The following is a 12,018-nucleotide window of genomic DNA, read 5'->3' as shown; positions in this document are numbered from 1 at the left end:
GCTGCTGCCAAAAATCACTGCCTGGACTTCGGGGAGCTCCCGGGCTGTCGGCAAGGGGTTTATCTTCATAAATCTGCTATAAATCTCTCTTGTTTTGAATATTACTGAAGAGTGTACCTTTGATGTGCCGTAGATGTTCCCAGGATGTTGGGGATTTGTAACTGTGGGGTTTATTCCAGGCTATTTCTAATGACCCAGAGGATTTTTTGAAAGAATTTGTATTAGCAAATAACCAGATGTAATGGCTCCAGATCTTGTGATTGCAATTCACCTTCTCCCTTTCGGGCTGAAATCTCCAAAGATGAATGTGTTGGGTTAATGTTTCTGAACTGTTTCAGTCTGCAGATCTGTACCCGTTACTTTATTATTTTAAAAATGTGTTTCAACATCTCACTGCAGATGTAAGCAGGAGATGTGGTGAGCTGCAGTAACAAGGTGAGGGGGTTTGTAGTTTTCAGTTCACGTTTCACTTATGCTTAGAGTGGTCAGCAGCGCCCCCAAAATTCAGCAATTAATTTCTGAAATTGCTGCTTGTGTGCTTATTTCCTTGTCTTACTGACCTCATTTTTTTTTTTTTTTTTTTTACCTGAGCACTGACAGAACAGCAGAGGCTTTGGGAAGTTATGTGGGGAGTTTTTTTCCTTGTATATCATCAGCAGATTAAATGCTTGGGGGAATGTTCTTTACTATGAGAAGGAGGAAAAGAAGCTGGACATGAACCCGGGTAGCTGCAGTCCGGGCTGCCCCATAACAGGAGAGTAGCGAGAAAGAATAAATAGGGGTTCACAATGCCAAATATTAGTTATATTTGGGAGTATATCTTACAAATGCCTGGCTTTCACTCCAGTGATTCAGGATCCTCATGCTGTTAATTCATCTGCTGGAGCAGCCTCCGGATAATGCCAAGTCAGCACCGTGCCGCAGGGTCAGGAGTCTGGAGCATCTTCAGCTCGTCCCCTGCGGGGGGGCAGGACGGCCACAGCAGGGTTTTTGGCCATCTCTACCCTACTGCATCATCCTCCAGTAGGGACAAAGCCCAGACAGGAGGGGAAATATTAGTAGACAGCGCAGCCGAGGATGCGGTTCCCCAAACACGAGCACGGCCGTGCCGCTGCCTGCGGTGCCCGTCGGGAGCAGCTCACGGGCTGCTGGTCTTCTCCGTGACGCTCTCGTCGTGTGTGATTACAGCCACGCTTCTGCACGTTTCCCGTTGCCACCGGGTTTGTTCATGCCCATTACTGCCCTGGTACTCCCTCTGCTCTGGAGCAGGAGCCAAAACCAGCCGGTAACAGGGGTGAGTACCACGACTCTGAGCCTCTCGCCCCTTCTTCCCTCTGCCCCCGCGCATACTCGGTGCTGTTACTACTGAGCTACTATTTGACTAGGAAATAAAGGGGAATTTAGTTGAAGCTGAAAATCAAGACATGCTGTCTGCATGTTCAATTAGGAGGGCATAGTGAAATCTGTGTTTCTTCCTATTCATTGGCTATTACATTAAAACCCTTCTCTCCTAATATATACTTACATATGCAGCCTGCTTTATGTGGCTTTTACCACATATGAAATGGAGACGTTATAATCAAGGCGGTAATAACGCTGAATGATTAAAAGTAACTTCTGATTGTTTTGGCTTTGGTCAAATGTATGACCTGAAACTGCTGACTCGAGACAAAATGAGGTGGATAAAGAGTCTCGTTCCGGGCTGTGCTCATCCCTAAGCACAACCGTGTGCCATGTATGACTGGTACAGTGAAACCATACTGGTGCATATTAACAAATACATAAAAAAATCAAATCTTTGTAAAGCAGCAGGGTTGATGGAGAAGTCAGACAGCCCTCACCACCCTGCAGGGATTAGTTTCCCATAGGAACATTTGCGGAGATTACAAAATACTGGATTTCTCTGAGATCTGGAAGTCATTTGTATGTCGGTATGTGAGATTTAAAATGAGTTAATGAGAACTTTCTGGTAACTGGAGCGAATAGCACCTTCTGCGGGCCGTGAGTCAGGGCTGTGGAGCTGCGTGGTTTCAGGGTGGCAGCCTGTGCGGGGGATTCACCGCTGTTGGCCCTCGTTATTTGGGGAAATTAGGAAACTGGGGGCTGCAGCATCTTTCAGTTGATGAAATAAGCCTTCTGCAAATACAGCAAACTCATCGATCCAGAGGGAATCAGAGGAGCAAGAGAAAAAGAGAGAAGGATACAGGGATTTTAAAGGAAACCCAGATCTGTGTGGTCTTTGAATTGCCCGTGTTGGTGGCAGCACCTGAGCTGTTTTGGGACTGAGCTGCCCAAATTGCACCGAATCACTCTTAGCAGGGTAGAAGTGCCAGGTCCAAATGATGGACCATATGTTGTCGGTTCACATACACAGTTTGTTTTGAAGTAAATAGAAACTCTTTGTAAATACAGCTGGGAGAATGTGGCCAGTGAGGAAGAGCAGCCAGAAAGGGTGTCGTGGCCGTACTGGGCTACAGGACTGGAACTGACTGGGGAGGACTGGCTCCCCCACGTCCCAGCAGCAACTTGGCTGCAGACCAGAAACAAAGCTGAAGATACACCCCAAAGTGATAAGAATCTGCTACTTCTCAAAAAATTGTCATGAAAATAGTGGAAGAGATTAAATCAGTAGATACGTCTTGGAGCTGGTTTCGGGGGTTTGTTTGCTCAGTGGCGTTGCTCCCTCGGCTGCCAATATTTGCCGCTTTGCTCACGCGCTGTTGAACAAGTTTGATAAATGTCATTCTGCTTTTTGAGCGCTGCTGGGGTTTAAACAAGCGGCTGAGTATCTTGTAAGCTTCCTTCTTGTAAACAGTAAATTAACTGGGTTGGTGTTTTGCTCAAAGAAATAAATATTGACTGTTTAGAAGAATGGAAGGATTATTCAAGAACTTGATTATACAAGAACTTTGGAGAGAGGACTAGACAGTGGACTTGGAAAAACTATAGCTGTTTCACCTGGATATGCCAAAGCCGGGAGATGGGTGCCCCTCTGCTTCTGTGCTGGTGCCCCCTCCGCAGGGGAACACCCCGGGGGGGGGGCTGGGTCACCCCAGGTGTGTGCCAGCAGATGTGCCGACCCATCAGTGCTGCCGGATGGGGACCCCAAGGGCCACCCGTGGGTGGTGATGCCTGGACCCGCTCACTCCGGGCGCTCGGGCACCGCAGCATCCCGCCGCGGGCTGGCACCGGGGCAGCAGAGGTGCTGTAATACATTCATGTTGTTACTTATGACACTGGTTTATTTTTTCCTGTTTACTTAAAAAATAAAGAAGGAACTCTCAGCTTGTCTTTTGCTCAATCGTTTCCTTTCACAGTGAATAAAATCGTGTTTCAGCAGTGCACGTAGAATTGCAAGCGCAGGCACGGAGCTCGATGTGAAAGCAGCGCTGGAGCTTTTTGGGCATCAGCCGCGCAGAGGAAGAGGTGAGCCTTGCCTAGATGTTTCACTAACTTTTTATTTCCCTTATTCTCTGTAATTCCCGCTGTCGCGCCGGAGCAGCAGGACTGAACCGCGGGTGTGCGTGGGGAATGTCAGCGCTGGGCGATTTTGGGAACATAAATCTCCCGTTTCCTAGCAAACGCCCAGCTCTGGAAAAAAAGGGGGGGGTGCCCTGGGGTTTGCCGGGGGCTGGCCGCCAGCTCGGCCCCCCCTGCCAGACCTGGGGACCCCGCTTTGCCGTGGGACCCAGCGGAGCTGGCTCAGCCCCGGAGCAGCGGGACCCGCGGTGGGATTTTCCCGTGGGAGCGGGAAGTGGCCATCCTGGCAGCCGAGAGGAGACAGCCGGCTTCGGTCCCTCGCACAAACCCCCCCTTGAATTCCCCCTCCCTCATCACCGGAGCGGTCCGTCCCCCCCCCCCCCCCGGCAGCAGGGAGGAGGATGCTCCCGGGAACCCGCCGGGCTGCGAGCTCTGCCGGAGAGCTGCCTGCGGGGCAAAGCACAGAAAACCCTTTTCTGTGACCGTCTGGCTGCACTCCTCCTCCTCCTCCTCCTCCTCCTCCTCCTCCTCCTCCTCCTCCTCCTGCTCCCCCCCCTCCCCCCGGGTGTTGTGTTACAGCCTGTCAGAGGATGGTCCTGACTCGCCGAGCCCCAAGGACTATCTGCAAACTGCTGAGATCCCAAGCGACACCCCTCTGCTGCTCCCTCCTGCCTCCTCTTCGTGGTTTTTCACCTCCCCTCTTTTTTTTTTTTTTTTTTTTCCCTTTTTTCCCCTCCTCCTTTTCGTTATTAGTACAGGCCCATTGCCAAACAGGATGATCCAGGGTTGTCCTCTTTGCCTGGAGAGCATAAATACCACTGGGAAGCTCTGGGAGACTGCAGTTGGTATGAGCTGCTGAGCTGCAAACCTTGCGTTCCTCACACCTCCTAAGGCTTACTTCATCCTTTTCCCCTTCCTCCTAGTTTATATAGTTCAGATCTATAATTTATTTTCCACAAGCAGGCTTGGAGGAGCTACAATTTCCTGGGCACTTGGAAGTACTCAGCGAGGTAAGTGTAAGCTTTGATCCCTGCTTCTGAAGTGTGGTTTGGGGATGTGCGTGTGTGTGTGCGAGAAATGTCTCTATTAAGAAGGCACAATTTTAGTAACTTCTCCAAAGAGTTGCCTGCATGGTATAAAATAACACAATTCTGTCTGAGCTGCCCTTATGTATGCCTTGCAGAGGTAATGAATGTTAATCTTGAATGAATGGGAGGAGTTTGCAAGTACAGGAGTGGATTTCTACACAAATGGAAAATACCTAAGGGATGCTGTAGCAGTCTCACAGCTGACTACCTATGAGCACATCTAGTCTGCTCCAGGAAGCCTGTGTTTATGCAACTCTGCTCTGAAGTCCTGTCTAAAAGGAATTTCACAGTGTTGCCACATGTTGTGTCTGTTAGCAGTGGGTTTTCCATGTGGTTTTGCATAGAAACTAACCCACTTCAGTTCTGTGGGAGTGGATTGTAATGGAAGATCCAGATGTTTTGGCCTGTGGCCTTGAAGATGCTGAATGCATAGTGTGTTCTGTGCAAGGCAATGTTACGTCCTGTGTCAAGGAATTTGTCATCCCGCTTTTCTTTTGAAGCCGACCCAATTCTTCAAAGCTCAAAATGCGTACATCTCGGTTAAATAGATGACCTGGGGTTTAATGTATTAAGTGTGTTGTGGCTTTATCACTGGATTTCTTTGTGCAGGTTAGAAGCTGATCCCAGGCTAACTCCCGTCTGCTTTGCTGTTTTAGCAGGGGATACCAGCAAAGCATCTAACTCTTGCATTTCCCTGCCTCGTCAGCTCATTCCATGTATAACTCCGCAGGTCCCGGGATGTTTTGGCTGTAAATGTCATCCATAACCAAGGAGTAGTAGAGACCCGCTCGTATACTTCACCAGTGAGGCAGTTAAAGATCAGTAGCTGCAAGGAATAAGGTGAAGCGAGGACATAATGAAGTACAGAAGTCAGCCTGCATGTGGCTTTAGTAGGCAGAGCTGCGTGCCAGGCTTCAAATGCTACCAAATCTTCTGCTTTCTGTGAAATGCAGACACTATCCATTAGCTGGGGAAATAGCTTTCTAAAAATAATCTTTTCCAAAGTCCGGTGCTGCTTTTTAACTTCCTCAGACCCCAGAAGAAGGCCTCCCCTTTGTCCCTAGTTTGGACAGGCTTTACAGCATATGAAGGAGTCGGTTTCTGCTGACTCACTCGTTTCTGATCGCTCCCAGATGTTTACCTGGCACCAGTATCAAGGGCCTGGTGTGTTTAAAGGGAGGCTGTGCTAATGCATCTCTTGAACCCTTGAAAACAACAGCAGAGACTTCCTCAGCTGACTGTCAGCTGATAATTTTCTCCAAATAATGTCAAATCCCAACTCAAAGGCAATATGATTTCAATCTTCCCTGATGAGGAGCTCCTGATGCAGCCCGGAGGCATTGCCCCAGCTCTGCAGGGCACTTGGGCGAGCTGAGCTTTAACGCATGGCCGAGGGTTTCGTCGCACCTGGGCACGAGGATATTAAGAGAGGCGGATGGATGGACATCTGACATCGATGAGAGCTTGCTGAAATGTGAGCATCTTTCTGCTGCTTTCCATTAATCTGGCCAGGGAGCAATTTGCTCCCTGTCCCTCTCTGATCACTTCATCCTTCCTTTGGATGCTCAGCGCTCCCACCTCAAACCAAAGCAGAGGAAAAGACCTGCACACCCCAAGTGAAAAAGAAGATAGTGCCAAAGTGACCTAATTTAAGAGAGGTGCTAGTATCCCCTTGCTTGCAAATAAGATACAGGGAAAAACATCCTGAGGAATAATGCACCATCTATTGCAAGGTTTTGGCTGGATCGCGAAACCAGACACGTTGGCTTCGTTGCGGAGCCGTGAGTGGGGCAGCTCCTCTGGGCTGTCAGATGTTACAGCTGATTTTTTTTATTTATTTTTTTTTTCAGGTTGCCCTTTCTGTAAATTCAGTGTTTGCCTTAAATGTGTGGTGGATACGGGCTCCTATTTAGCAAAGGGCACCCAGCCAAATGAGGGGGTACAACTGCAGCGTATATTAGCTGTCTGTTCCTGCCTGCGCTACCTACAGGGCAGGCTGCAGTTAAAATTGCTTGTGCTAAATGGCCGCATTGTAAACGGCTGTGGCAGAGCATCTATTTTTAAACTCTTAGGGAAGTGCCTCAAAGTAGGAATTGTTCCCTGAATTTGGGTCAGACAGTCTACAAAAGCAACAGCTCGTTTTGCCTCCCCTACCCCTCTGTAGCCAGGTTAGAAAGTTGGGCTCCTGCTTGAAGGGGGGGAAGCAAATGCCAACAAACAGGGCTGAGGTTAAAGCAATATTTGTCCCGACGCCACCGAATGTCCTGTCTTTCAGGTGTGCCTGGAGCGGGGGACAAGGCGTGTGTGTTCGACTTGCTCTGCAGAGCAGGAAATAATGAGAAGCCGTTACCTAAACCGAGCAAATTACATTCCTGCATTGTTCTACTGAGGCAAAGGCTTAATGCTCTGCCTGGAGAGAGACTGAGGGCAGCTGGTTTTCATCTGCCTTAATACACTACAAGGAAGAAGCCTTAAAAAGGGAATTCGTCTATTTTGTGTAGACAACCAACAAGTTTTCAGGGGTTCTCAATAGCCTTAGAGTTTTTTGGGGGGTTCCTACCTGTGCAAAGCACCTCTGTGCTTGCCACTGTCCTCCACAGATATGGTTGTACCTCTGGGGAACAGAAGTTTGGGACTTTGTCCTCAAGTGTCACTTTTCCAGCTGGAAGGCACTCCCCTGCCTTGGATGGTTTCCAACTCATCCCATCTCAGTGTGTCCAAATCCCATGAAACTGGGCTGAAACTTTTCAAATAATTCCTGCTAATCTGGGGTTTATTTCCTGATGTTGCGTAGGAACGCTTTCAATGTGTCTTTTACAAGTGCTGTCAAAACCAGGTCCTCAGCTAGTGTTGAAGACAGTAATCTTCTTCCCATCCCTGGAAGTGTTCAAGGCCAGGTTGGATGAGGCTTTGGGCAGCCTGGTCTGGTGGAGGGTGTCCCTGCCCATGGCAGGGGGGTGGGAACTAGATGGGCTTTGAGGTCCCTTCCAACCCAAACCATTCTGTGATTCTATGAATGGGGAAGCTTTCTTCCAAAATTTAGCCGTAAGGAGAGAGATGCTGTGCTTGCACCTTCTGTACAGATGTGTACTGCCCCAAAGGATTGATTCTGCGCTGGTGGCTCCTAGATCTCACCTAAAGAGCACTAGGTGCTACAGAGCCATGCAGCAGCACATATCTCCTTCCCCAAATAGCTCATCATCTAAATAAAACCAGATGAGATGCACAAGGCTCATTAGATGGACAAGTCAGGGCCGGGGGGGAGAGGAAGGGAGGAAGAGTTTGGAAATGGTGAGAGGAGTGGGAGCACAGTGGAGCAAGGGGTAGGATGGGGATTAAATGAAGCCATTTGAGCCTGGCAGTGACCAAACTGAGACCATCTCTTCAGGCCCTCAGTGCTCACTGTTACGGAGCATGCTTTGGAACACCTAATCTTCTGGCCAGGGGAGGACGGGTGCTCCGGCTTCTCTCCTAATCTGCCATAATTCATATTGTTGGCCGCGCTCCCACCCGACATGAAGCGACGCGTCAGCGAGAAGTCCCTGGTGCGTCATTTGCCAGCAGGGATTTTGGTTGTTCGATGTTACAGTGACATTTCACATAAACAGCCGCTTTCAGGGAGTCTGGCAGCTGCTCTGCTGGACTCTATTGGCAAAGTGGGACCTCTCCGAAATAACTCTTGCTGATGTCTGACCTCTGCGATCTGGCTTGCTGGGAATTTTACTTTCCCTTTTATTCATATCCGTTTTCCACTTTAACAGCTGCTCTTTGGGCAAATAGCTTCAAATGTCTCCCCTTCCTGCCTGTGAAGGGATGGAGCTGGGATTATTCGGAGCTGCTGGGCACTGCTGGGTGATGCCTGCACCCCTGGCATCGTTGGTGGAGAAGGCATCTGCTGCCGTGCCTGGGTGCTGCCTGGCTAGTGCTCGCTCCCAGCATGTCAGTGGATTTCCCCAACGTAATAAACCGAGTTCCCGTCACTTCTGGTGGTGTTCGGGTCTTCCTGTCACTGGGGTGAACGATAACTGCTCAGACTGTAGGCATCGCTCTTTTTCAAGCAAAAATCTGGGTTGCGTGTCTTCCTCGCTGGGGGTCGTGTGCACTGAGAGCTTCTCTGGCACTGCTCTGACTGACTGTTTCTCCCTAAAATTCAGATCTGTGCTGAGCCACCGGAGTCCCTGCAAGGAAATCTATCATCGTCTTCATCTCTGCTTCTGCTGGCTGCAGAGGAGGCATGAATCCTGCCCTGCCTTGGATCCTTCCTCTTGGATGTGTACTCCTCCTGACAAAGGCAGCCGAATGCTTTATCTTGCCCAACTCGAGTCACCTGGAGAGCATTTTGAGTAAATATCAGGATGGGGAAACTCACTCCAGATCCAAGAGAGCCATTTTATTCTCAGACAGACAGGAGATATTGATGCTCCACAATAAATTGAGAGGTCAAGTGTACCCAGTGGCCTCTAATATGGAATACATGGTGAGTCTAGTTCCTGATACCTAACTTTATTATTACTTTTTTTTAAAACTTTATTTTAATTTTCCTTATTACGGTGCAAGAGGTGTAGCAAATTTCCTTTAAAGTTTTTTCTCAAGAGGTTTCCTGGAGCAGTTTCATTCCAGAGTGAACGATGCTTTAGATCATGGACTGTTTTGGTTGGAAAGGGCCACAAACGGGTCATCGAGTCCATCCGCTGCATAGTTTCAGGACTGGTTCCATTATTCATAAACTAGCGTCTGGCCCAGCCCTGGATGCATCTCCAGTGATGGCAATTCCACAGCCTGCCTCAGCAGGTTCTTCCATTACCTTAATGTCATAAAAGCATCAAATTTTCCCTAGTGTTTAACCCACGTTCTCCCTGTGAAAGCTTTCAGACCATTATGACTGGTGTTTTGGGATGATACAGTCTGCTCAGAGAAACCTCTGATGGTCTTTGGGTTGCCATTGGCTACCGCCCAACACTGGAGGTAGCATCTACCCTTTTGTCATACACTGATCACCAGAGATTATCGATGTGAGCCAAGCAGCTACGATGCTGCTGGGAATCTGCTCAGTGCCTTAGAGAAACAAGGCTCGAGGAATGTGGTTCCATCTGCAAAGAAGTTCAGTCCCTGGAATTAGCTGCAAAAACTCTGGGAGTTCATGGACGGATGGGTCAATGCTATTGGCTTTTCGTAGTTCAAGAAACCAAAATAAAAGTTTGGTCAATGTATTCTCCCACTTCAGAGGGAGAACTTAAAAGTATGAATATGAAATATGCCTTTACCATCAACAATTCAGATGAATAGTTTTGCTTCACCTGATGCCAGAGATCCTACTTTGAGCTATTTTTGACATGCCATCAAAATATTGCGGGGCCAGAAAATGATGTAGGCAAATAATTTTTTTTTTTTTTTTGGTGCCTTTTCCCAATGTGCAAATATAGTTATGACCAAAACTAGCCTGACTTCAACTGCCTGCTCCTACTGACAGATTAAATGAGTAATGATTTGTTAAGACCATGTTTAAAAGGGTAAAAGAAATAGTACCACTAAATGTATATAAAATTGCTTGCCAGCAGTGCTGAAATGAGTGCTGCAAATGGAAAATCCTACCTTTTACGACTGTAGGGAAAAAGAAAAGAGAAGGGAGAGCAGAGGACAGTAAGGAAGGACAGCTGTCCATCAGCTGGTCCTTGTTAGCATTCGCACTGCTGGTCTTTCATCCCGGTTTTGTCAGAAATCTCATGCCTTTCTGAGAACCGGTGCTTTCCATCTCTCTTGCTCAGCGGGCTCTCGCGTTACAGTCCTGCAGGCTGACTCCAAGGTCCCGCCAGAGAAGAGGTGACCTGATTAATTCCCAGAAAGTAAACACAAAGCATGAGAAAGCCAAACGTGTTTTGGTTGGCGCTGAGGATCTGAGAGGGCTGCTGTTGCGGACTGTCCACTCGTCGACTGCTGTTTACGCTTGCAGCGTGGTTACGCTTTCATGTTTGCCTTTGCTCAGTGTGCTTTTCTAGTGGTTTTTATGGGCGACTGAGGGTAAATGAAAGGGCCTTATATGCTGTGAAGAAAGAAGCTGAGTATACGATGGTGCTACTTGGAAAGGCTATAATCAGTCTTTCATGTATTCGTGTTTACCCAATATTACTTGGAAATGCTGTGTATATTCTGAACGTGAATTTTACTTTAATCCTTTGTTCTGCATAGGACACTTCTCATTTGGACTCGTTTAAGAGGATGGTCTGTCTTTAGTACTGTAGATAAACTTTTCTCTTTCCCTTTGGTGCCGGTGCGGAGCATCACAGGCGACGTGTAGTGCTAATTTGTGGATAAGTAGGTAGAACTTGTTCTTACCCATCCACCTCCAAACGCTGCCCTGTGAAAGTCCTTTCTCCCAGCTCCGTATCTGACGTATTTAAGCGATCTGAAGTGGCAAGGGGAGCTAATGTATTCCAGGAAAGGGACATATTTATCTACTCCGGGATGAACTTTAGTCAGTGGAGGCCGTTAATAAGAAAGCATAGAATCGTTTAGGTTGGAAAAGACCTTTAAGATCATCAAGTCCAACCGTTAACCTAGCACTGCCAAGTCCGAGCAATAACACAGTCCCGTGACTTATCTGGAGATCAAAAGAATCATATACACGTGGGATAAAGGAAAAGGGGAGTGAAGAAATGCAGAAAGAAACCATTTTGCTGCTGGGTTTGTATAATTAATTGAAAGCTAGCACCGGTATTCAGCATTAATGGAAAATGAGTGAGCAGTGTACATCTTGGTCTGACAGTGAATGACTTTAACCCTATAATGGCTTTAGAATTGACCCTTCCACTGTGTGTTTGGACTTTATAATAGCAGTCGCGGAGGTGGATGGGCGCCAAGACCAAAACAAACTCCTTGTTAATGAACCCAGCGCAAAGAGGACGTAATAGTTCCTAAGACATCTTGACCTTTTAAGATGGCTTAGTCAGATGGCTTTCAGCGGTGATGAAAGGCAGAAATCTTTCCTCTTGCAGAAGCCTCAAAGACAGCTGGATAAAATGAAATTGTTCTCAGTACAGATTGCTGGAAGGAAAATAGTTTGTTTTCATGTATAACGTATCCATCCTTCCTCTGAACTGTAGGGTGGTGACTTTCCTTGTCAGGATGGGATAGTATTTCTGTTTGGGTTAGGGAAGCATGTCCAAACTTCTGCCAGTACATGTCAGCCCTGGACTCTTACGCCACTTTTAAAAGTAAATTGCCAATATTGCAAAAAGTCTAAGCTGGGGAGAAAAATGAGAGAGTAACCTGATTACTACAATTCGGGTGCCTAGGGTTAGGCTTACAAACTGGTTGGGCTGAATAAGTAGACTCCTTATGGGGTATATTCTTATTAAATCTGAACATACAAATTGTAGTATAGCGTATGTATGCCATGCAGGTATTTTACATATACAGTGTATACTGTACTTTGAAAGGCCATTACAGATTT

General features: G+C 47.5%; 1 protein-coding gene across 2 annotated transcripts in view; it reads left to right on the top strand.

Annotated features, from left to right (window-relative positions):
• The first annotated feature begins 3,318 nt into the window (after window positions 1-3,318).
• The window catches only part of CRISPLD2 (cysteine rich secretory protein LCCL domain containing 2), a 32,440-nt gene continuing 23,740 nt past the window's right edge, over window positions 3,319-12,018 (top strand). The window contains exons 1-2 of one of the 2 annotated variants that reach the window (XM_075765383.1): window positions 3,319-3,426; window positions 8,723-9,045. In XM_075765383.1, coding sequence (XP_075621498.1) covers window positions 8,803-9,045 — 243 coding nt within the window. In that variant the 5' untranslated portion in view covers window positions 3,319-3,426; window positions 8,723-8,802. Of the gene's footprint in view, window positions 3,427-3,477; window positions 4,491-8,722; window positions 9,046-12,018 lie in introns of those variants that run through there. The other variant, XM_075765384.1, reaches the window with a different exon arrangement.

The sequence above is a fragment of the Balearica regulorum genome, chromosome 13, assembly GCF_011004875.1.
Source record: "Balearica regulorum gibbericeps isolate bBalReg1 chromosome 13, bBalReg1.pri, whole genome shotgun sequence".
Taxonomy (NCBI): domain Eukaryota; kingdom Metazoa; phylum Chordata; class Aves; order Gruiformes; family Gruidae; genus Balearica; species Balearica regulorum.
Note: the sequence above shows the minus strand (reverse complement) of the source record. Positions and strands in the feature narration are given on the sequence as shown.